Source organism: Rhinoderma darwinii, chromosome 8 (genome assembly GCF_050947455.1).
Source record: "Rhinoderma darwinii isolate aRhiDar2 chromosome 8, aRhiDar2.hap1, whole genome shotgun sequence".
Lineage (NCBI taxonomy): Eukaryota > Metazoa > Chordata > Amphibia > Anura > Rhinodermatidae > Rhinoderma > Rhinoderma darwinii.
The window spans coordinates 86,198,699-86,225,255 of record NC_134694.1 but is presented as its reverse complement, the minus strand read 5'-3'; the positions used below and the strand labels follow the sequence as shown (position 1 = coordinate 86,225,255).

Sequence of the window (26,557 nt, the reverse complement as noted above, 5' to 3'; positions counted from 1 at the left end):
ATCCTCGGACCGTGCACACGGCTACGGCCGTACGCATGAGGCCTTACTAGACAAAACGCTAGGTTTACCAATAATTCTCCTGTTGAAGTAATCTGGCAGCATCCTTTCACAAACCGCCACTAGAAGCCAAAACGCCTCCTCTTCTTTAGCATAAAGGAGTAGAACTGAAGTAAGGATATTCATTGCCTGCAGAAATACAAAAAAAGGACAAGAATAATGTTTAAAGCAATCTGCAAAAATTAGCATTTTTCTAAATTTAAATGTATTTTCTTGTAAAACAGATAGTAATACCACACAAAATAGTTACTAGTTAACATCCCCCATATGTCTACTTTATGTTTGCATCGTTTTTTTTCACGTCCTTTTATTTTTCTAGGACGTTACAAAGCTTAGAACTTTAGCAGCAATTTCTCATATTTTCAAGAAAGTTTCAAAAGGCCATTTTTTACAGGAACCAGTTCAGTTCTGAAGTGGATTATATATTAGAAAGTCCCCATAAACCACCCCATTTTGAAAACTGCACCCCTCAAGGTATTCAAAACCACATTCAGAAAGTATTTTAACCCTTTAGGCGTTTCGCAGGAATTAAAGAGGCTCTGTCACCAGATTTTCAAACCCCTATCTCGTATTGCAGCAGATCGCGCTGCAATGTAGATTACAGTAACGTTTTTTTTCCCCCAAAAACAAGCATTTTTGGCCAAGTTATGACCATTTTTATATTTATGCAAATGAGCCTTTCTTAAGTACAACTGGGCGTGTTTAAAGTTATGTACAAGTGGGCGTGTATTGTCGGCACCAGGCGACAGAGGCTACATCGACTTACCTGCAAACGCCGATGCTGCTGCAGAATCATCTGTAGCCTCTGTCGCCTGGTGCCGATGTGTCCTCGCTCGTCCGACACGATGCAGGACCTGGGGCAGGAAGTGACGTCGCAGCGTGATCTCTCGAGAACACGCTGTGTGTCTGTGCACTGCCAGAAGCTGGGTGGTAACGAAGAGAAGTGGATGATGCTGATTCGTCAGCATCATCCACTTCTATTCACAACGCCCAGCTAGTAAAACAAGTAAAAACGCCCAGATGTACACACACAATACACGCCCACTTGTACATAACTTTAAACACGCCCAGATGTACTTAAGAAAGGCTCATTTGCATAAATATAAAAATGGTCATAACTTGGCCAAAAATGCTCGTTTTTGAAAAAAAAAAAAACTTTACTGTAATCTACATTGCAGCGCCGATCTGCTGCAATACGCGATAGAGGTTTGAAAATCTGGTGACAGAGCCTCTTTAAGGCAAAGTAGAAGTGAAATTGACAAATTTCATTTTTTTTGCCGAAATTCATTTGTAATAAAAAAAAAATCTGTAACACAGAAGGTTTTACCAGAGAAATGCAACTCAATATTTATTGCCCAGATTCTGCAGTTTTTAGAAATATCCCACATGTGACCCTAGTGTCCTAATGGACTGAAACACTGACCTCATAAGCAAAGGAGCACCTAGTGGATTTTGGGTCCTCCTTTTTTTAGGAATATATTTTAGGCACCATGTCAGGTTTGAAGAGGTCTTGTGGTACCTAAACAGTCGAAATCCCCCAAAAGTGACCCGGCGACAGCTGACCTCCCGTTTACCGGTGCACACTGTCGCCGACAGTGTGCACCGGAAAAAACTCAGTGACTGTATGTCCTCGTGCGGGAAGTAACCTCCCGCAACGACGTACAGTTACTTACTCGTGCGGATAGGGGTTAAACAATGCCTTAAAAGTAATGTTCAACTTTTATTATCATGCCGTTTTTAGGTCCAAAATTCTGTGCCAATTAATTTCTTAATATAGATTTGTAGTGGTCGTAGCTTTACTTTAATGATACAGAGCACCAACTCCCCTGCATATAGATTTAAAACATAACATTCCAGCTGCTGCAGCCACCACTAGGGGGAGCTTAGTCTCTTACTGCATACAGTTTATACTATAATAAAACAGTATGTAGTAAACTCCTAAGCTCCCTCTAGTGGCTGCTGAAGGCAGAAAGAATTATATGTTTTAAATCAATGTCTAGGCAGGGATTTGGAGCTCTGTATCAGAAAAACAAAGTTCTGGGTTATAAAGATAGATTAACTCAAAGTTAACTAATGCTATAAAGATAAGATTTACTTAACCAGTACAGAATTTTGAAACTATTTAGATAAAACTATTTAGATAAAAAAGCAAAATGGAGTAAGGAAGATCTAATCTAAAAGTGGAATGAATAAAGTAATAATACAAATACATAAAATACAAGTGAACAGAATTTCAATGTACAGCAAATGCATTAGTGGAAAATACAATATATGAATTATCTATCTACAGAGATCTATATTCCTCTATATCCATAGCGAACGGTTCTAGTCTTAAACTGCCCATATACATAAGATAATTGTTGGCCGAAACGGATAATTTTGGCCATATGAGCTGTCCATTATTTAAAAATTATACGTGATTGATCGCAATGGCCGACCGAAGACTATTGTATGCCATAAATGTGAATAGCCAGCTTAGTCTCGCACGTAGCCAAATGACCGATCCACAGACTATTGATCAGCTGCAATCTGGCTGACTAAATTCCTATGTGTATGATCAGCTTTATAGTGCTACTGGTCACTAGATATAAGCAATCTCTTCAGTACTGAACACAGAAGCATTGCAAAGTCATTCTGTAATAAACACGTTGTTCTCTAGAGAGAGGTCAGACAGAAGGCATAAAACAACTAGCTTCATGGAACACAGTGACAAATAATCATCTAGGCTTCTATATATAAAGAGGACAGAGTGCCTTGCACAACATGTGCAAACATCTACAATTCTTATGGCAAAGAAATTGAAATCGGCTAACCTGACAATATCCAATTTTGGGGTTCCTGTAAGCATATGCCGTTAGCACTCTCCTCAATGCAGAGATGCCGGTGTCACTCTGAAAGGCAGGATGCTCTGGCAATGATCTGCGCAAATCTCGTTCAATCTCATCAGTAGCCAATGTGCACGTACCTAGAGACTTTTCCACAATTTCAGCGTAGTAGCCTGGGTGAGCCCCCATGTCATTAACAGCACCTAGCAACCAATAATAAGAAAGTGAGAGAAGCCATATTAATGAGAATGATGAACTTTCAGTTGGAGAAGATATCACAACATGCAGCCATCTCAACATTAATCACTGATTAGGAGCAGACATTATTAACACTAGAGATGACTCACATAAAAAAATATATATATTCCCTGGTATAATGTGATTTTTAGAGATGCAGAAAATATCAGCCTATAAATATGAATATATTAGAGACCTGCTATTACGCTATTCCCTAACACATTTCGGTAGTTTTATTTAAGAATCATATTAAATCTTGCTAATCTAGAGGTTACTAGAAATTAAAACTATATGGCTAGGAGTTACCTGAGAAAAGAAGCCAGAGCTCTCCTCTCAAAGTCTCTGGAATACCTCGGACTACTAAATTACGAGTTCTTCTTGTACGAAACATGGTAACTCCACGGCCACATTCTGAGAAAAGGATATTCCAGGACTGCTCCTTCATTTTTTCTTTCAACTGCAAAAAAATTCAGAAATAATATATTTGGTTAAATTACGTATGCATGTGCACAACAACTAATTCACCCATCTGTCAAAATAATACAGTAGTAGATACCTTCCCTGAGACCTCATCTCTATAGAATTTTTAAAGGCATTGTCCCATCAGGACAACCCCTGTCGATGGGCCCCACATACTAGGCTATTTAGACCTCGGTCCCTCAGCTGGGACCCCCCTTTATGAGCCAGAACAGAGAGTCACTAACAAGCAGCGGCTCTCGCTCTGGTGGACATCTGCCATCCATATATGAATGGCCTCCATGCAATAGTACATTTGCCATGCAGTAGCATCTATTTTTCTCAGATTTGACGCAGATTAGGAGGAATGCCTCCAGTGTATTTAAAGGAATAGGAGGAATGCCCCCATCCGTTTCAGTTCTGAGCAGTTAAGACTAATATTAGGAGCAATGCCTACATAAGGGATACTAATATCTCTAATATAGGAGTTTAAAAAACAAATAAATGAATTTGTAAAGTAAACAAATACATTTGAATATGCATCAAATAGTCAGACTTGTTACCCCATATACCTTAAAGGGGAACTTCCATTATATTAATTTGTGTCTGTTTGAATAATATTCTAGTCCCTCTTCCCTCTGCAAATATGTCCACGAATACTGACTAAGAATACAAAACTCAAATGGTAAAAGGCAGTCCATGGATTTCTTTAATTCACACTTGTCTGCCCTTAGTAAGATTAATAAAACTTTTTTTTTAGCATAAATCAATACAATTTTTTTTTATTTTTTTTAAAATGGGATTATACATAACTAACCACACAGCTAGTGGGAGGACGTACTTTGGATTTTGTTAGCACAATCTTTGCGTTTGTACAAATAACAACAGAGAATGCAAGAGTGGGTTCAAGCAAGCTCTTGGTAATACTCCCACGCAACCGCTTCATATAAATTATGAGACAACAGATGGTTAGCAATTATTTTTGGAGATCTTATATTCTTAAGCATAAACAAGTACCGGTAACTCGTCTTTTATACAATACGTCTACTATTTACTGGTCTAGCCACTCCGTATATGTCTTCCGTTTACCAAGTCTGTTTTCTTTATCCTTACCATTATAGGATCCAGATTTTCAGCATCTTGAGGATGGAAAACGGTCATTAATGCCTCGGTGCTCACAGTTTTACTGGAGCCTTTAGAATCCAACATGGGGTGTTCGTACTGGAAGTCGGATGCATTGTCATTGTAGCCAGTCTGAAACATAGGAATAGAATTTTACATCCAAATGTAGAAAGTCCATATAAAAGTGGCAAAATGGTAATAAGTGAGTCAAGCGTTTGAGTATAAAAACCATGGCATGATAGGATACATGCAGTATTAAGCAGTGGTGTAATATGCAGCAAATCCAGAATGGAGTAGTAATGTGCAGTGATCGCACTGCGGGTAAAACCAAATCCGTATTTTAATGGTGTTCAATAGGGTTTTCAATATTATACAGGTAGTTACATTCAGAAGTAATACAAGGGGGGTAATCTGTAACCAAGCACTGCAATGCACTGACTGTCAGTGTATGGAAACGGAGGTCATCTATAAAAACGTGTTCCATTCCGAAAACACGGAATCATTGCAGCCACGTATATGTTTTGTAAATAATTTTGCATATCTAGCATAAATCCCTAAAAGGCAATTAACTCAATGTAACAAACTGTGTACATGTTAAAAATACGCAATCAGATGATGCTTACATGCAACCTTATTACTTGACATACTAGATTATATGGATTGTTAGTGAAAAGAGTCCGCGACAACTTACCAGAGTGTGGGCGATGTGTTGAGGACTCGTCACTGCACATTTGGACCTCAGTCTGGCCACTAACGAGTCAAAGTCTCGGACATCAGTGAAACGGAAAATATTCTTCCCCTTGGTACTGATTGTAACAGCCCTTGTGGACGCATCAGACTTCTCTATTCCAAAAACCTGCAGATAGAAGATAGAAAACATTTACTGAAGACGGAAAGCAGTAGGGACACAGAGAAATACATTTTGTATAGAGATCTATAAATAAAACGTAGAAGAAAAAAAAAAAGAAGAAAGCAGCACAGCTCCAGTAGTGGCTGTAACTCCTCCTAGGCTCAGGCTACGAGCCCTCAGATAAACAGCAGGAAAAAAGAATTGAGGCAGCACGCCAAAGTAGTAAGTGGAAAAAAGAGGTACGTTTATTCACTCCACAGGCAACGTTTACCTCCGGCTTACTGGGATCTTTCTCTTTCTATAAATAAAACTTATATTTTTCTTGTTGGGGGGGGGGGGGTCTTGACTATACAGCTTTTGATAGTGTATGAGGTTTTGATCTTGACACAATCCCGGCTTGTTAGAAATGTCTCCATCAGATGTACCTTTCTAGATGTAAATTGATTTGAAATCATTCTTTATTTTAATGGTCATATGTTCAGTTTTTTAAAAATGTTATATATATATATTTTGTTTTTTCTCCTTTTTAGTAAATTTTTGATGCTGACTATGTGTGTAACTATTTTGAAGAAGCACTCCAGCGAAATTCCATCCTACCCTTTGGAAATGTGATTAAGTGAAAGGTAGTGAGGTGTGTTGGTTTACTGTGCGCCGCTCAAGTCTAGGCTGCCATTGGGTCACATGATCGCCACTCTGACCCCCTGAATCCTACTGCTTCTGCTGTAGGGACAGAAGGTCAGTTTCTCAATGCAGGTCTATGGTACTCACATCGAGGCCTTTATAGACTTGCATTGAGCAAATGACCTCCAGTTTCAATAGCAGACACGGCAGGTTTTAGGGAGTCAGAGTGGGGATTATGTGACCCATTGGTGGCCCAGAATAGAGCGTCCAGCAGTAAAATAAAGTGTCCGGTTAGCCAATACACCTCAGTACCTTTCACTTAATTACATTTTCAAAACGGAATGCTTCTTTAAAATAGTTACACACAAAGACCATTAATATTAGATTGGTGGGGGTCCAACTCTCTGCACCACAATCGATCAGCTTCATAGTTTACACTGCTCCGTACAAGCCAGCTCCGAACTTTTAGTAGCGTCTGTGCCCGGTATTACAGCTCAATCCGATTCACGCTCGGCTGTAGCGAATTGTAATACCAGGCACAGCCTTTATTAAAAGCGCTAAGCTGTACCTGGTAAATAATAAAGGGGACACGGCGCACTCCAAATCCCCTTCAAACAGCAGATTGGCAGGGGTGGCAAAAGTCAGAACCCCCCACCGATTTAATATTTCTCGCGTATCCTAAGGAGAGGACCTCAATTTTGAAAGAACCAAAAAAAAAAACTTTAAGCGTTATTCAGTGCCCATTCAAATGTAGAGTAATGCAGGACAAGTCCTCCAGGGCGAGAGATGAGAATTTTCAATATGGGCCCACCTGTATTAACTCAGAATTCTCTAGCCGGTTACATGAAAATGGGTTTTCTAAATTGGACAACCCATTTAACAACTGCACCACTATTCCACCTTGATGGTGTATGTGAGAACAGTAGTCTGTGGTCTTGAACATCCTCATTGTTGAACTAAAGCATCAGTGATCTGATCAGGAATCGTCAGAAATCAAACAATGGCCCACCTACCGTTTAGATTATTCGACAAACAGATTTATGGCCCTTTTACACCGGCTGACACTCGGCTGATGCAGCGAGCGCCAATCAACGAGACATCGTTGATCAGCGCTCGCTTGCTCCTGTCACACAGCGCTATGGATGGGGGCGAGCAGACATTACTCCGGTCGCCTGTCCCCATACATCATGTCTCCCTGTTTACACAGGGAGATGTGCTGCCGACAACGATCAACTTTTACTTTTTTTTTTAAACGATACGACCAGCAAATGATTGAGCGTTTGCTCACTCATCTGCTGATCGTTCCCCTGTTTACGAACGCTCATCTGCCTGTTAATCGTCCTGTGTAAAACGCTCTTTAAACTCAGCTTTAGAATTTATAAGTACATCTTAATAGTCCAAAAACAAGGTAACTTACAGTACAAGATAAGTAATGCATGTATATACAAAAAGGTATATACAAAGTTACACCAACATCGATATATAAATTGTAAAATTCTCTTCAAAAGGTTAAAATACACTTATATGGCAGTTTTCTAATTCTATGCAGTTTCAATCTATCAGTGAGGATTTTACAGGAACTTTGCATTACCTCTCTTAATGGAATAATTGTGCTGTACAAACTACCATCATGGCTTGCAAAACAAACGTAGTTATCAGAAACACACATCTTGCCCAGTGCATTGATGTGGGAGAACGGGATCCAAAGGAAACACTCATGAACCTCCTTCAAGATTTCTTCTTTGGGCAGTCTAAAGTATGTGGTGAAATGTTCACTGTGAGCTCGACTCTCCAGACCCCTAAAAGAGAACATCAAAACGTACAAGTTAAATTATTAGTCTCCACAGTTGTTGTAGACAGAAAGGAATATTCCAGTTACATTATTTATAGAGGTTTCAAAAAAAAACATTAAAGCCAAATGTTAACTTTACAAGTGATCTTATGAACAAACATTTGTACAGAAAATGCGCAGCAGTTGCCGACAGTACCCGATCCAATCTCATCTTTTACTCTACAGGTTAGAAAATAAGATTTGTGTTCGGTTTAGTTGCAATGGGCTAAGAAAGTTTCCAGCGTGGTCACTCAGTGGACGTGCTGATGCCACGTATTGACTGTCAGCGTCACCTCCAGTCCAAGCGGCTTGAGATATGTAGAGGATAGATCCCCATGGAGCATATTTGCAGGGTGGACTGGCGTTGTATTGTACAGCAGACAGACGTTTCGATCACCACTTCTGCACAACTACAAGAATTGGAAAAGCGGTCACTAAGAAATACATTTGTTTGCGAGGCAACCTGATGAAGCCACACACTGCAGAATGAATGAGAAGGCTTTATAAAAGGCTTTAATATAGTAATTCTGTTTATGCAGTAACTACCGCGATGCAGCTTTGAACGAATGTGCCATCAGATGCCATCACCAGGGGAAGCTAGTCTTTATTTCTTCTGCAAATAAAGAATTATAAGTCGCCAATTTAAATCAATGCGCCTTTTATTTAATGCGCAGACACTTCCAGAGGAAGAGCGAATGCTTGCAGCAGTTCTCCACTCCGGCAAATAGAGGAGATCAAATGGAGATAGATTCAAAGAGAATGTACGGCTAGAACAAACCCTACCTATCTGTGAACAGGACGTCCGTTCAATAACCATGTCAAGTTGTATAAATGGTGTGGAAACATAAAAATAAAAAAAGGCTACAAAACGTTCCAAGGAATTGCAACTAAATCGGGCGTCTAACTAGGTTTTACAGGCATTGTGGTTTCACCATAAAAAAGACATTTGACCTAAAAGATCAGAATTATGGAGCATTGAAATAGAGTTTTACATTGTGACCAGGTGTTTTACAGGCTATAAAACAGATGGCATAAAACAAAGAAGTTGCCAATGTTTTCAGAAAGAGAACTGTTTGAACCTGCAGTAAAAAGGGAATATCTACAGAGCATCAAAAAAAAAAAAACACAAGGTGCTGGCGCTCAAGCAAAACAAATAACTAAATCCCTTCCAGCTGCTAAAGCAGAAGGGAAAACCCACTCTCAGCCATATTAAATAAACTAGCAAATACTACGGCATACACCTGCTAGTTGCTGCAGGTTATTGACTATACGGAATATATCTTTTGGACAAGTGGTACCAGGAGCAGACTCAGACAACAACTAGGTACGTTGCTCCTAAAGAGCTCAGTATAGAACACCCCTTTAAGTCTCGCTATCCAACATACAGTCCACCAGTAATTATGACCCATGACATTCATTAGCTCAGTCCCTCACATGCAATCTAATAGACAATAGGAAGCCACTTTTAGGGCGGTAGTGGGCCCCCTCACCTACCGGGCCTCTGTGCAACTATACCGGTTGAACACATGGTATGTCAGCACTTGGAGTGACAGACAAAGTGTCTGTTTTTTTGCATGTCGTATTTTTATTTAAAAAGTATTATTTTTGAAAACTAATGTAATAAAAAAAAAATGAAAAAAAAGTCTGCACTCTCTAGAGTGAACATAACCTAACAAGTCTCTTCGTATAGGCCTAGTAAGGACTGGGACGTTCATGAGGGATTCATTTTTAGAGATACAAATGTTATACTGGGCTTTTTAAAATATCACAAATCCTCTTTGAAGTATTTGGCTAGCTTTTCTTCAGAAAAACAAGATTCAGTAGACAGTACAAAGAATGATATAAGGCTTCATTCACACATTGTAGATTTGGTAAGTATTTTACATCAGAATTTTGAAGCCAAAACCAGGCCAAGATTTATATTCTTTTCTTCTTTGAATCCACTCCTGATTTTAGCCAAAATACTGAGAAAATCTGCAATATGTGAATGAGGCCTAACTATGCAGCAAAAACTATCGTGCAAGGGCTCTAGGAGGTAATGGTCTAAATCATGTAGAAGGTTGAAGAAAAGCAAAAGAACATATGAGCAAATGCAAAGTATAAAACAAGTAATAAATGTCTGATGTTTACCGCTTTGTGATTTGCAGAGGATCATTTAATATCGGGTCATTTTCAAAGGTCTCTTTGTCGAAAAGTCTCTTAATAGCATAACTGGCAAGTTGCTCCATCAAAAGAAAGGTCTCATTTATGTGCAAGAGCATTGAGAAGTAATGATCTTCCCCTCGAGAGAAAACATGTATGCTCTCTGTGAGGAGAACCGTGGAAGTCTTTTCCAATCTGGAGATCTCATCCCACGAGATGATGAGTTTAACTGGCATAAAAAAAGGGAAAAAAAATTAAAAATGGACATACGTACATCTACTGGTTTACTTCAGACTTTTATTTAGAATCAATGAAAATAATTTCATGTTAATTTTCCTACTGTTCATGTACATAAATATAGAATCAATTATAGTAAATATTCTTTTCAGATTATACAAAATAGCATCAGTTCAAAATCAGCTCATACTGGAGTAAAAACAAAAAAAAAACCTCACACCAAGCGTTACTTGAGAGGATAATCATCTGAGCTAAGCAGTGGATTATAACAATCTGGTATCATGATCATAATCCTCGTGTCCTGAGGGAGATATTACAATCACTGACATTTCATTTAATGTGTACACGCTTGTAATTCTGGTCTTTCAAATAAAAGAACTACGGTTTCTAAGACCTATGCCTTAAAGGAAAACTGCAGTCAGTTCATGTTGTTACACTTCTAAAACCCTTTTATATTCATTAGGCCTCAAGATTATAGAATGGAAACATATAAATTCCCATAGCTGGCGTCGATTTGACTTTCTGGCCCATGGAGCCAGAGATGCGCCTAATTTATTAAGCGGTGTCGCCTCTTAATACATTAGGCACATCTCAGGCTGAATTCACACCTGCATCAGTGTTTCCGTTGTTCTTCCCTGTCAGAGGAACAGAACAATGGAAATACCAGAAGTGTCGGTTCCGTTGTACGATGACCACCACTGGCGGCAGACGGAACCCTTTGACTTTAATGGGATTTGTCGGGGTCTCCATGATTTTATTGGAAACAATAATGAAGCATGCTGAGCTATTGCATTTTCGGTCGGATCAGCATTTGCGTATAAAACGTCAATCTTAACACATGACTACCTAAATCTTCCACTATGCATTACAGCAGATGCTCCATATAAACACTGAATGATCAGGAGATACAGGGAAACGTGAGGGCATGCAGTGCTGACAAGATGCTAGCAGAACTATGAATGCAGCTCTAAATGTTTATAAGACATGATGCAAATAAAGATCAGTACAAAATACATAAACATTATGTACATTGCCACCACTTTTAAACTTTTGTTGGGAGACGCAGCCGCACTTCTAGCTGGAGGTACACCTCATTCTTTTCAGTCAGCTATTTGGTTAACATACAATCATCTTAGAAACTTACACTCAGACCCCAGAAGGAACGAATAGAAGCTTAAAAAGTTGGTGCTGAGATATAGCCAACCCTGGCACGGGACTCTTCCTCTCCAGTAACTGCATGAGTAATAGGTCACCAGCTTCTCCTTGTCTGGGAGGCCAAAGCATTTCTCAAACTTCAAGAGAGCTTCACGAAATCTTTCAGGATCCTCTTCTTTTACGAATGAGTTTTTCCCTTCTTCAGCAATGAGCCCCTTTAAGAGAAGTGATCAGTGGAGTTCAGACAACAAATCATGATTTAAAGTACGGGCAGCATTTACATGTCAGGACACTATAAAGGCTACTGTACCCACTAATCAAGCCCCCGAAACTGCGCTTCAGCACTGCAGCCTTCAAGTATTAAGGAGAATATATGGGCTGACCTACTGGAGTGCAGTGGCAGCTAAGTTTGTATTGTTCTGACTCCATGGCAGTTCTTGAACTTAGATGTGATCGACAATAGCCAAATCCTGCATGTACCAGCGCACAACGAAGCCGTCAGTACCACTAACCTGATGGATTCGGCTGTGACTGAAACATACAGCTTATATGTATTACAGGATAAATAGACGCTGTATCGCAAAAGGTAAACTTTTTTTTGTTTTAATAAAAAAACTAATTAAAAGACAAAAAAAAGCGCCTTCAAAAGGGGATGTCGAGGCTTGCAGGTGTTTTTTTAAACTGATGACCTATCCACAGGATAGGTCATCAGTATATGACCAGTGGGGGCCCGACATCCAGACTCCATACCGATTAGCTGTTCCGGCTGCCTCTTGGCGCCGGAAGCTATGCAGGGTCTGTGCCGGAAGCAGATGGCTCAGACTACAGTATAGTGACCGTGCTGCAGTAACCCAGCACAGCCGCTATACTGTGTACAGAGCCTTCTGCTTCCGGCACTGACCCTGCATAGCTTCGGGTGCCTGGTGGCAGAAGGAACAGCAGATCGGTGCAGGGTTCCCGTGGATAGGTCATCAGTATAAAGACCACCTCCTGCCTGGACAACTCCTTTAACTTAGACAATGGCTAAAATTATGACAGCTTTGATAAATGTGGACTGGAGTGTCCAAATTGTAAATATCCTTTAAGGTTTATCTCAGCAAACACAAATCTTCTGAAGTCTGAAATGACTCCGTTCACCTCTATTACAGACAGGAAGTACTTTTTGCCATTTAGTTGAACTTTTTGCCTTTTCTCATGCGAATTCAAGTCATATGAATAGTACTTACCCTAATTTTGCCTTGAACAAAGCTAGTTATGTCATCACTTGAGTCGAATACTGACAAAGTCTTCATAATGTTCTGCTCCAGCCATTGCCAGTGTTGAAATATCTCATCTCTGTTGGCTCCTAAGGAAATAATACAAAGGCATTATAACTAAAGAATAAAATGATGACTCCAGTCAGACAGATTTAGTGTAATCGCAGGAGAGCTTTGTGTTACATTTCCCTATGTAATGCAAAAAGCTCCATATATTACATGCTGTAAACAGATATGCTGTGAAGTACAGTGAGGTGAACAGCATGTAATAATGGAAAGTAATACAGAGGAGATTAACATGAACATCCCTGTGGCTATAGCAGACGCAGTCCCAATCGAGCCCTCCCACACACACACGAACAGCAGCTTAGACTTCTCCAATATACACAAACAAGAGCGGCTTTACAGCGTGGGAGGGTTGGAAGGAGATCAGGACAAACTATGAGCGAAGATCACGTAACCTGGCTTTCATTACACCGTTTTTGTGTCAGGGCAATGAACCTGGAGCGACATCTACTGCAGGCAAATCATTGTCCCTGAACAACCACTTTGAAGCGGCTCTTCTGAGAAATGCTTTTACCTTTGGAACAGAAAATCGCTTATTTGCAGGACTACATGCAGCTTGGTTATTCAACCTAGATGGACAGGTGGTCTAACTCGCCAGCTTAAAAGTTCCTTCAATGAGTTAGCGGTGTCAAGGGATCCCTAGATTCACACCAGGCCACGGTCAGGTACTATAGTACCAGGCGTGTACAAAGAAAATCATAGGCCCCCATATAAAAACGTAATATGGACCCCAGTAAAAACGCCCAGATGTACATACACAATACACGCCCACTTGTACTTAACTTTAAACACGCCCAGTTGTACTTTAGAAAGCCTCATTTACATAAATATAAAAATGGTCATAACTTGGCCAAAACTGCTCGTTTTAAAAAAAACAAAAAAAACAAAAACGTTACTCTTATCTACATTGCAGCGCCGATCTGCTGCAATAGGAGATAGGGGTTGCAAAATCTGGTGACAGAGCCTCTTTAAGTTAATGTTCGCTGTAATTTTCAAACAGAACTTTATAGTGTGAGATCTATTAATACTGATCCATCAAGTGAGCTGTTCACCAGTATCTCTCCCCTGTACATTGTGCTACAGCTTTATCAACAAGGTGAATGTTCTATGGATTGATCTGGCTTAGGCTCTGTTCACATTAGGTTTGAACTTACCATTGGAGGTGTAGTTGCAAGCAAAAGTAAGTAAACCCTTTGGAATTACCTGAATTTCTGCATGGATTACTAATAAAAGTTTTCTGATTATTATCCAAGTCAAAATGATAGACAAGCACAATGTAACTAAACTAATAACACACAAACAGTTGTACTTTTCATATATTTTATGGAGTACATGAGGAATTGGCAAAAAGTGTTTCAATTAAGGAGAGGAGATTGGAAGTGTTGGTTTCACAGGTGCTTTGCTCATGGAATAAAGGCGGAATGGCCAAGACAGATTCCCAACCATGAGAAGATGGAGATGCTGTGGCATGACCTGAAAAGGGCTGTGCACGCAAGGAATCCCAGGAATAAATCGATGAACTGAAACACATTTGTAGAAAGGAATAGTTCAAAATTCCTCCTCAATGTTGTGCAAATCGTATTTGCAGCTACAGGTATCGTTTGGTGGAAGGGATTGCTGCCAAAGGTAAATCTACAGGTTATTAAATTCAAGGGTTCACGAACGTGATCTCCCTGTAGTGGGGATGCTTACTCAATGTGCTCAATGAAAGACATGAACTTTATTAGTAAACAATGCATAAATGCAGGTAATTCCGATGACTTTTTTTTTGCAACTGTAAGTTTAGAGCATCAAAAACGGAGTAAAAAAAAAAAAAAAAAAAGTTGCTCCATGTTTCAGGCTGCAATGTCTTCATTCCTTCATTCATATTCAGACCCCTGATATGCAGTTTGAAACTAGAACCAGCTGGCAGACTTTTCTTCTGTGGGCAAGTTCCACCTAGTAATACATTCTGGGTGTGAGGTCTTTATGTCCAGGCTGCTGCTGCCGCCTTCACTAGCTAGCATGTATCAGCACAGATTTATCCCTGTACTGCTTTCTCACTCTACAGTTCCTTTATAACCTTCACTTAGCAGTGCATAAATATACACGGACGCTGCCAGTATATGTGATCTCTCGCCCCTTTCCCCATGTGAGTTTTCTCCTCTTTATCTAAACTGATGCTGCCGGTGTCATCTCTCCCCTCTCCTCCTGGAGATTCAGCCATAGGTTCTCTCCTCGGTCTGCCTGTGTCATCTCTCCCCCTGCAGACTGTGTCCATGCCTCCCTCCCTGCTGGTATTGCCATCTGCTTTTTCCCTCAGTTTTAGAGATACATCAGCCCTGACAGGAGCTGGGTGCAGTCGGATCTTTGTCAGAAGCAGCAGCACAGCCAGCAGTAAAATGGTGAAATTCTTAATGAAGCCCATTTAAAAAAAAGGTGGATTAATTTTGCCGTTCGGAAGCTAATAAACAATAATATAATGAGTGCAAAGGGGTGTACAGTATTTAAGGGGTTAAATACCCCAGATAATGTTTATTCTGTGTTTAATAAGAAACATCTGGAATACTCACCACAAGCAATGGACCAATACACTTGAGAGTCAGGAGTTTGGTGGAGAATCCTGAATGGTGCGACTTTAGCTGTTGAATCTAAAACAGCATCAAGCGTTCCCACAAGAAGACCTGTTGGGGGTATAAACAAGTTGGCAAATAAAATTATCTAATTTATTGGCAGAATAAATAAGTAGAACAGATTTCAAATCAACAACTAAAAGCCTGTCTGTTTGCTACACAATGCACTGGCAAACCTCCAGAGATCAGGACTTACAATCCCTGTCCTTGCACATTTCCCCACTTTATATCATGAATCTGCACGTTTACCTTCCTGTTGACAAACGGAGAGGGACCTAAATAAAAGTCTACGTAGCAGAGATCTAGCAGATAGAAGTGTCTGTGATTTGTTTACAGATCTTCCTTTTGCAGTAAAGTATACTCACCTTCCCAATCCCCTGGCGCTCTTGCAGTGCTGCTTCTCTGGTTCACCACTGGACTCTGTTCACCAGCCTCCAGTAGGGACGTTTTGCCACATGGGAGCGCTGCAGCCTGTGAATGGCTCAGCGGTCACGTGTCGAGATGACACGTCATCGCTGGAGACTGAACAGAGAAAGGTGGGGGAACCAGGGAAGTGTGACCACAGAAGCGCCAGGGATTTGGTATGGTGAGTATACTGCCTATTTTTATTTATTTATTTTTTGTTCGATTAAATATGCACCTGCGGATTCTGCTTCAGGAATCTAGGATTTGATTGTGGATTTTAAACTTCCCTATTGAAATGAATGGGGAAAATACCCAACAAATCCGTGATCATTCAATTTTTTCATTTTCCAATTTGTCTGCAAAACTTTTGTGTGCTTCTAAATGTGAGGGAGCATTTACATAAGTAATTATCACCAATAAAACCAAACCATGCAAGAACATATTCAAAAACTTGAAGCAATTTTCATAATAATAATAATAAAAAAAACGTCCTTTTTCATTCCTTTCAGCAAAAACCTATAGGTCACACACGCAGGAAACACGGTTAGCTCAGGTTACTGTAATGTGCTGAATTATTCACAGACTTGTTATCCCTGTACTCATCTTCCTGTCACCAGCAGGACACAAAACACACATCTCACCTTTTAATAAGTATGGCCATTACTGGTGAAAAGTGAGTATATAAAACCAAACTCTCAATGCAACGTCATCATTAGGACTATGGAAAACTTTAGAAGAAAGTCTGATAAAGTTAGTATTTCATTTGCAACACTATAGAGAGGCCCGGCATGTGAAAAGCGAAGGACAGCAAAGTATTATTAAAGACCATCCAAGGAGAAGGAAAGAACCATATTAACCCTCAACATCACCTTCTGAGATTCATACGGAGGTCCAGTGACACCAACACAGGGAACTTTTCTTAGAAGAACAAACGGAAGTAATTATCTACTATTAAAGAAGAACTGCAGGTTGTTTTTTTTTTTTTATTTCTATCATCACGTACCTACCTCAAATTATATATATATATATATATATATATATATATACACATACATATAAATACATACACAATTACCTTCTTTAGTTATTCATTTCTATCTCAATTCTTCTCTTCAGATAGGTAAGTAATGATAAAAGGAAAAAAAAACGGAGTGCTTCTTTAAAGTACAAAACACAGTTTTCATGACTGACCATGGTGGGCAAATTAGGCAAGTAACCTTCACTTTTAGGGTAAGAACACACACTGCGTATTCAGGGCGGATACACCGTCAAACTGCACAGCCTCTCTGCCCTGAACACCGCAGGAAATGCCGTCCGAAATCCCACGATGTGGTGCGTTTTTTCCGGCGTAAATTCTGACACATACTTACCCCCTCCCTTCTCTGACGTCCACTCCGGCCTCCCTAGATGACTTTGCAGGCCATGCGACCGCAGCAGCCTGTGATTGGCTTCAGCGGTCACATGGCCTGCAATGTCATCCAGGGAGGCCGGACTGCAGGAAACTCTGGGTAAGTATAACTTTTTTTTTCCCTTACTTGTGATTTTTTGCGGCGGAATCGCTGTGATTCCACCGCAAATGTCGTAACACACACCACTTTGTTGCGGGTTTAAGCACCTCATTGAATACAATGGGAGAACCCATGACAGAAGAGCTGCGATTATGCAGCATTAATTGGCATGCTGCGATTGAAGAATCTGCACCGCAGGTCAATTTACGTGCGTTTTTTTCGCCTGCATTTTTCACGCAGTGTGGGGACGAGATTTGTTGAAATCTTACCCACACTGCTTCTACTGTAATACACTGCGGATTTTCTGCAATTATTGCGTTGCGGAAAATCCGCAGTGTTTGCACTGTGTCTGTTCATACCCTCAGGGGGAAGCACTACCTTTGGAGACACTAAATAGGTAGGTGTAAGGGGCTATTCACATGTATCAGTTGTCCGTTTCAATTTCCCTGCGGTGTGATGCACAAAAGCCGGAGGGAAACGGATGCTAAATGGATCCCAGAGCTTTCTATGGGATCTGTTCTGGCATAGGGGACATAAGTTGTGGCGCTGAACGGTGCTGTACCTGTGCAGGAGCCGGATCCAAAAACATTACCTGCAGCGTTTTTGGGTCCGGCTCCCAAGGAGGTCCAGCGCTGTATCCGATCTTAATTAACTGTAGACGGATGAATGCCGGGTGCTGCCGCATTCACTTTTCCGACAGCACCCGGCGAGAAGGTGGATGTCAGCAGGAGCAGAATTTAGTGACACCCCCCTGTAGATAGTGCCACTGTAGCTGTGGCCAGGGATTCCATCCAGGAGGAGCCCCTGATGCCACTGTCCATGTACGGACAGTGACGTCAGGGGCTACAACCTTAGCGGAATCCCCTGCCACAGTGTCAGCAACGCTGTGGCCAGAGATTCTGCTCCTAGCGGTAACCCCTGACATCACTGTCCATATATGGACAGTTGCGTCAGGGACTCCTCCTGAAGGGTATCCCCGGTCACAGCGTCAGCAATGCTCTGGCCGGGGATTTCATTACTAGAGGGAGCTTCAGTGGCGCTATCCACAGGGGGCGCGCCACGAGACATCATCCACAGGAGGCGCGTCACGGCAATATCTACAGGGCACTGTGGCATTATCTACAGGGGGGTGTGAGGCACTATCTAAAGTGGGCACTGCGGCATTATCTATAGAGGGCACTATTTCATTATCTACACATGAAATTCATCTGTTTTTAAAAGTTTGACAAAAACGGAAAACTAATTTCTATGACTGTCCCAGTTATCTGAATGAAGTTTACAGAAATCTACGCGCACGCTGCAGAAACCACCCCATTTAAAAGTACAGAACTGATTTTTGCAACAAATCTGACGAGTGTGAATATACCCTTAGGGTAAATTCAGACGTAATGACATTTTTATCTGTGGATTTTGCTGCAAATTTCTAGCTAAATACACATCTTTCCTGCCTTGGATCTTGCCGTTTTGAATAAAATATGAAAAAAAACAAAAAACAAAACAACGACATGTAAACATAAGCCCTAATATAAACTTTAAAGTGGCTCCGAACCAGGCCTTCATTTTAATAAAACATGGAATTCCAGTTTGGAGTCAGTACGATCATTTGCTCTGTGCATAAAAAAAGCATTTGCTGTAGATGACTCATGTTGGTAATTGATAAAAAAAAAATGCGAGTGAGAAAGCTGGCGCTAATGTCTGCCAAATCATGTTACTTCCCCACCATTCATCAGCTCTGCAGACACAACATTGCCAGTCTGTATCTCCAATATGAACCACCCCCAGAAGCCATCAATAAAAACAAAAGTACCCATTCTGCCAAGTTGGAAAGGAACAGAGTTGTAAAGCACTTATAAACAAAAAAGCTGCCAATAAAATGTGATACGAAAGGCTGACTAAATAGAAAAATCACCATGAATATTGATCATTGCGCTGAACTTTACTGTCAAGTAAGTTGTTGCTCATTCTAGCTGAGGGTCTTTTCACATCTGCGTTGGAGGCTCGTTTAGGGGCCACTGCCACAGATCCGGCCCAAAATACTGACGACAATAGCGCAGCGTGCTGAACTATTGTTTCTAATAGGGCGACAGACGCCATGCTACGGAACCAGCACTTCAGGTATTTTCATTGTTCTGCTCCTCTTACGTAGCAGAGAACCGGAAACACTGATGCAGATGTGAACAGGCCCTTATAATGAATGACTAGCATTACAGTTTCTACAGGGGAAAAAAAAAAGTTTCCGTCAAAGTACCCATTTATTTCAATACAGTTTTGTTTTTTTTAGCCTTAGGGCTTATTTAGACAAACATGTAATACGTCCGTGCAACGCGCGTGATTTTCACACGCCTCGCACGGACCTATGTTAGTCTATGGGGCCGTCCAGACAGTCCGTGAGTTTCATGCAGCGTGAGTCCGCTGCGTAAACTGCACGACATGTCCTATATTTGTGCGTTGTTCGCGCATCACGCACCCATTGAAGTCAATGGGTGCTTGAAAATCACGCGCACCACACGGAAGCACTTCCGTGTGACGCGAGTGATTCGCGCAACAGCAGTAAAAAGTATGATTGAAAACAGAAAAGCACCACGTGCTTTTCTGTTTACAAACATAACAGAGTGTCATAATGATGGCGGCTGCGCGAGAATCACACGCACACGCTCATGTAAACCCAGCCTTAGTCGTTTATAGTACTGCTCAGTTTCATCAGGTTTCCGTCTTTTTGCTTGTAACAATAGCGTAGCGAAACATAGAAATTATTATTATTTTTTTAACATTGAAGTCAATGGACAAAGGAGGTCTTCCATTTGCACCCGTCATTCATTCTGTTTAACGGATCCGTTTTTCCTACTGCTCATGTGCATTATAGGCCTCGTTTACAACTGCAATTGACTTTCCGTTCTGCTTCTCTGATGGAGGACAATGGAAAAACAGCAAGCGCCGATTCTGCTGCACAACATGCACCACCGGCAGCCACCGGTACCCACTGACTTTAATGGGTTCAATTGTGTTTCCATCAGGGTGTCAGTGGTTTTACCGGAAACCATAGCGCAGCATGCTGTGCTATTGTTTCCAGTATTCTCAGACGGGTCTGCGACAAAGGCCCCAAATGGAGCCTCCAACGCAGATGTGAACAAGACCTAACTTCTTACATCCAAAAAAGGAAAAATAAATTAATACAGAAAAAGACGGATCCATTAAAAAACAGAGTATAACAAATAACAGAATGAAACAAACGGAAGGTAAATTTCCAGGTTTTTATACGGATCTGGCTAACTGTTCCGTAAAAAACAAAAGAAAACTGATAGTTTACCTTCCATTTGTTACAGAGAGGCATCAGTTTTTACACCCGTTTCCGTTAAATTTGACGCATCCGTTAAAAACGGAAGGGCCAACGCAGATGTGAACAGAGCCTTACCAGTATAGACGTAAAGGCTCGTGCACACAACATTGCAGCCTGTACACTTGTGCGAATTCCTGCCAAAAGGCACCATATTCTTACCTAGAAATAACGGTTCCAGTAGAGAATACCTCTATTATACGGTACTGTATATTATATCGGTATCTCTAAGAAAAAACATCACTGTCCCGCTGTATAAAATTGGGGGCACATAGAGGCAGAATATGGGCACATATAGTTGTATAATGAATCAGTACCACACAGATCAATAATACAGCCATCTGCATGAGCCCTAATACACAATAAATGCTCATATAATGTCATGGATGAAAAGCACCGCTGCAGACTAGACATAAAAGGTTATGTGTAAGTTATAAGTCTAGTCACGTCTTAGGTTACATTCACACGAGCGTGTTCGATTTACATGCGCAAAAAAACGGACCGTATTTCCTGCAGTTCATGTCCGTGCGTTGCATATGGCATCAGTGTGCTTTGCGGGTGGCATCAGTTTTTCACTTCCGTGGTTACCTCTGTTAGCACTTCCTATTTGCATTTCTTTACCAACTGATACATGAAACAGACAGCACATGGATTTCGTCAGTGTGCTGTCCGTGTTTTTCACGCACCCATAGACTTCAATGGGCGACAACATCCTCAAAAACGCACCAATCTAGGACATGCAGTCTGCCCCTGTGTCCCTCCCTCTGTTCAGCGCTGCAGCATACAACGGCGCTGGACACGGGGAGAGCGTGCCAGAGATCAAGGCGCGTGTGCCAGCTGGTTGCCGACCCCAGTTTTAGGACATACCCACAGGGCCGGCCTTCGAGGTGTGCGACCCGTGCCATTGCACAGGGCGCATCAATCAAGCAGGTGCAAGGGGGCGCTGCGCTGGCTCCCTTGCCCTGCTTGTGACTCAGCAGCTGCTTTTCCGACCAGGCGCTTCTTCTCTCAATGGCGTCGCTAGCGATGTAGCGGCTGCTAGCGGTGACCCCTTGCGTGAGGACACTCGTGCTATCCGATGGGACTGGCCCCCCCCATGGCCGACAGCGCCAGGGATTCACCTAGGGGAAGCCCCTGACGTCACTGTCCATTTATAAACAGAGACATCAAGTGCTCCGTCTAGTAGCGGAATCCTGGGCCAAAGGGGGACTCTGCTCCTTCCGGGAGCTACAGTGGCGCTATCAACAGGAAGGGGGGGCTCTATCTGCAAGGGGGCCGTGTGTGGCACTACCCATGAGGGGGGCTGCGTGTGGCACTATCCACGAGGGGGGCTGTGTAGGGCTGGGCAATTATGACCTATCAAAATCATGATTAATTGAACATGTAACCTCGATTACGATTGATGAACGATTATTTAGGCCACACCCCTCTTGGCATGCCACACCCCCTATTTGAATGCTATTCCATTGAATTAATATTTATTCCCTGAGCCTGCTGTATACCACTGTATATAATATACCCCCTGACACTGCCCCACACAGTATAATGTCCCTATAGTGCGTCCCCACACAGTATAATGGCCCTATAGCTGCCTCCAATAGTGCCTGATAACAATAATATACATACATAGGATTCAACTGTATCTGCGTCCTGAAGATGTAGATACAATTTAAACGGGGGGGGGGGGGGGATTTATTGATAAAACCGAAATTCGCAAGAGGACGTCGTCAATTAGTTACGCTGAATTTCGATTTCTATTTATTGCCCAGCCCTAGGGCTGTGCGGCACTAGCTACAGGGGGGCTGTGCGGCACTAGCTACAGGGGGGCTGTGCGCCACTAGCTACAGGGGGGCTGTGCGCCACTAGCTACAGGGGGGCTGTGCGCCACTAGCTACAGGGGGGCTGTGCGCCACTAGCTACAGGGGGGCTGTGCGCCACTAGCTACAGGGGGGCTGTGCGCCACTAGCTACAGGGGGGCTGTGCGCCACTAGCTACAGGGGGGCTGTGCGCCACTAGCTACAGGGGGGCTGTGCGCCACTAGCTACAAGGGGGCTGTGCGCCACTAGCTACAAGGGGGCTGTGCGCCACTAGCTACAAGGGGGCTGTGCGGCACTAGCTACAAGGGGGCTGTGCGGCACTAGCTACAAGGGGGCTGTGCGGCACTAGCTACAAGGGGGCTGTGCGGCACTAGCTACAAGGGGGCTGTGCGGCACTAGCTACAAGGGGGCTGTGCGGCACTAGCTACAAGGGGGCTGTGCGGCACTAGCTACAAGGGGGCTGTGCGGCACTAGCTACAAGGGGGCTGTGCGGCACTAGCTACAAGGGGGCTGTGCGGCACTAGCTACAAGGGGGCTGTGCGGCACTAGCTACAAGGGGGCTGTGCGGCACTAGCTACAAGGGGGCTGTGCGGCACTAGCTACAAGGGGATGTATATCACGGTCTACAAGGGGGAGGTGGGGATGTATGGCACGGTCTACAGAGGGGAGGTGGGGGATTACGGCACTGCCTACAGGGAGGCTGTATAGCACAAATCTACAGGGGGCACTACCTACAAGGGGGGGGGCTGTGTGTGGCAGCCAGGGAAGGGGGGAATTAGACTGTGTGGAGGCCACTAAGCGGACATTATACTGTGTAGGGGCACAATACTGTGTGGGCACAATTAGAGGACAAAATACTGTGTCCTTGGAGGGTTTATAATATATTATTAAATATTATACTGTATGGGGGCACTAAAGGGGCATTATATAGGTCATTATACTTTTTTATGGGGCATTTTTTTATGATGGGGTGTGGCGCCGAAAGATAACTTTGTACGGTGCACTATCTATCCTAAGGCCGGCCCTGCATACCCATGCCGATATCAGGATGTATCTAAGCAAACATTGCCCTACACCCTGCAGTCGAGACCCTGCAATCAGATTTAGGCCTTATGCACTTCTATGGGTGTCCTATTAAGACTCCGTAATACGGCCGCGTTCGTGAGACCTTAGGATAAGTTTACATGGACTGGTAGTCATGTGGCAAGTAGCCAAACACTACCACATACTGTATAAAAATGCTGCAAAAATTCATGTTAATACCTGCATTGTTTTGAGAAGCGTTCCAAGGAAATGTTCCCAGAAAAGCTCAAATATAAAAAAACAGCTACGCTTTTGTACATGCTATTTTCGGGGCTGTATTTTTCCCCTCTAAAGTCAATAAAGAAAAACACCACAAACACATGACAATTAGGGAATATTCACATGCGGTAGATTTGTTGCAGAAATTTCTGCAACTGTTCCATTCATCTGAATGTGCTGGCAGAAATCCATGCACCTGCTGCAGAAACAACCCCATCCACATGTATGGAATGGAATGATCAGACCAGAAAAATCGACCCCAAGTCCCACTCATTCTACAAAGGGCGATAAAAATAAATAATGACGTCTCGGCTACAAAATAAAAACAAAATATTGCCACTAAAAGGCGCCATTCAATATTAGGCACATTTAGCTGCAGTCCATTAACTATTTACCATTTCTTCTAGCAATTCAGTTACAGCCATTACTCACTTGTGTCACATCTATTCCATTCTGTTACATGAAGCTCCGCTCAAAATACACACCATAAAAAAATTACGTTCAGAAAAAGAGCAACAGTCCTGAATAAAACGCCTAGGTTCCCTTTTTTACAACATTTTACCGTTTATATTATTGGGTAACTTTGTAAATATATTACATTTCTTAGGTCTTGTTCTAGTGGAAAATTCGGACGCGTATTCTGCCAATATCCCATGGTAGAAATGTGAGGTTGACCCTTTTCGCATTCAAAAATCTGTCTTTGCTGCTACCGATGGAATTCATGCCGATTCCAATGCGGAAAACGTGTCCAAATCAGCGTGAACATTTTGTCGTGTGTGAACAGGGCCTTAGACTCTGTTCACAAAAGCCCCGTTTCTGCAGTGTAGTCTGCAGCTCTATTATTGTCGGACACAAACAGAAACCGAACAGACCCATAATAAGTTAATAGGATATATTAAAAATGTTAACGCTGAAACGGTTCCATTAAGAACTGCAGCCATGAGGGTAATATGAACAAAGCCTAATCCTGAACTGATCTGTAGTTAGTCCGTATTATATTCCAGAGCTGCATTCAGAATTCTGCTGGTTGTTATTAGAAACAGTCAACAAGCTTGCCATCAAACACCCCCAAGAGCTTAGCTGAGCTCCAATAATGCAGTGGGACTGTTAGTTTTACCTACATCACATGACTGTACAACCGCCCGATAAAGTCTTTCCGATTCAGAAAGCCATTTATTTTCATGTGCAGTATAAAATTACCATGGCCAAACCAGAGGAGTAACTTGAAATCCCAGGGCCACAATGCAAACTAATATAGGGCCCTCTATCCACCCACCATGTGCCATTTATGATACCGGTGTAATCTTATGTAGCAGAGGGGTCTTTGGGCCCCCTGAGTCACCAGGTGCGACTGCTACCTCTGCACCCCCCTATTTTTATACCCCTGGGCCTAACCCTCTTGTGCAATGAAATGGGCCAAGAGGGCTAATATGATTGGGTCTATGCAGGTGGAAGATCCCATCATTTTATCACACAGTGCAAAAAGTCAAACATCTCATTTGCGGGAACATCCACACACTCATAGAACAATGAAGGTTCTTCTCGGGTGAAAGAGGCTGCAGAATTGTGAATGCAGCTCCGGACTATAATACAAGGTATATCTCAGGATCAGTTTGATTTAAACAAAATTAGAATAATTCTATATAGAATAAAATGTTGTCTGAAGGTGGACATAGTCTCTGTTATAATCAGGGAGCCATGGAATTATTTGATGATTTTTCTGATTGAAGCATATTTTTTCACGGTTGCATATCATACTGCACATTGCGAACAATAGCACCGCATTTATCTAATTGGATAGCGATCAATGTGGCGCTCTCGAGCGCTTTGCTTTACCACAGTGGTTTGCAAGCTAAGGTATTCCAACTGTTGTAAAACTACAACTCCCAGAATGCCCTAAATGCCGCGTCTGTCAGGGCATGCTGGAAGTTGTAGTTTTACAACAGCTGGAGCACTACACGTCAGAAAGCAATTCTTTAGCATAAGCAACTTAGTAAGGTTTTAATATGCGTCTTATAGGAGCTATATAATAGGATGCATAGGCTACGCCTGTCAGAGCTATGCTGTAATAGCCTCCTTATTATGGTTCAGGCAGCTGCTGGAAATGTACCTGTCAGCCCTCCTCCTTCCTCTCTATATCCCCTTCTCCTCTGCAGCACGAAGTACGGGTTCGATATCTCCGTCACCCACAGCTTCAGGGCGTTCTTCAGGAGAACTTCCTCCGGTCTGAGCCACATCTTGTCGGTACCGGTATCATAGCTTCCTTACCATCCTGGGCTCCGCAGACACGTAAGCAGCAAACCTGCCAAGACACTGAAGCCGCAAGTCGACCACGGGAGTTGTAGTTCAAAGAACGACTGTAGTGAACGGAAGCAGGGCGTGACCGAGACTACAAGTCCCAAAATGCACTGCGCGCGCCTGAGGGGACGGGTGGGCTTGGAAGAGAGAAGTAATATAATTGTGTAAATAAATAAATAAATAGATAGTTATTTCTGGTGTCTCTGTATTTGTTTGTAACTGGAGCACAGGATACTACAGTGTGCTAAGACTTGGGGGTATCTTAGTGTTTCCTGGAAATGCGCTAGAATATGTTAAAGGTCACCTTTGGTTGAGGATATAGTAACCAAGGGAGATGGAAACTTTGGGTGCACAACGGCCCTCAGGTGCCAAAGCTGTCTCAATGAATAGGACAAATCTATGAGCGACTTTTCCAGAATCTTAAGG

The 26,557-nt window shown here is 42.2% G+C and overlaps 1 protein-coding gene across 1 annotated transcript in view; it reads right to left on the bottom strand.

Moving 5' to 3' along the window:
* The window catches only part of TBC1D8B (TBC1 domain family member 8B), a 43,806-nt gene extending 17,627 nt beyond the window's left edge, over nt 1-26,179 (bottom strand). Inside the window, exons 1-11 of the mRNA XM_075835868.1 lie at nt 25,944-26,179; nt 15,408-15,518; nt 12,760-12,878; nt 11,523-11,748; nt 10,130-10,370; nt 7,760-7,967; nt 5,389-5,553; nt 4,689-4,829; nt 3,426-3,576; nt 2,871-3,085; nt 69-186 (exon numbers count right to left, since the gene is read on the bottom strand). Coding sequence (XP_075691983.1) covers nt 69-186; nt 2,871-3,085; nt 3,426-3,576; nt 4,689-4,829; nt 5,389-5,553; nt 7,760-7,967; nt 10,130-10,370; nt 11,523-11,748; nt 12,760-12,878; nt 15,408-15,518; nt 25,944-26,070 — 1,822 coding nt within the window. The 5' untranslated portion in view covers nt 26,071-26,179. The remainder of the gene's footprint in view (nt 1-68; nt 187-2,870; nt 3,086-3,425; nt 3,577-4,688; nt 4,830-5,388; nt 5,554-7,759; nt 7,968-10,129; nt 10,371-11,522; nt 11,749-12,759; nt 12,879-15,407; nt 15,519-25,943) is intronic.
* Between the last annotated feature and the right edge of the window lie 378 nt (nt 26,180-26,557).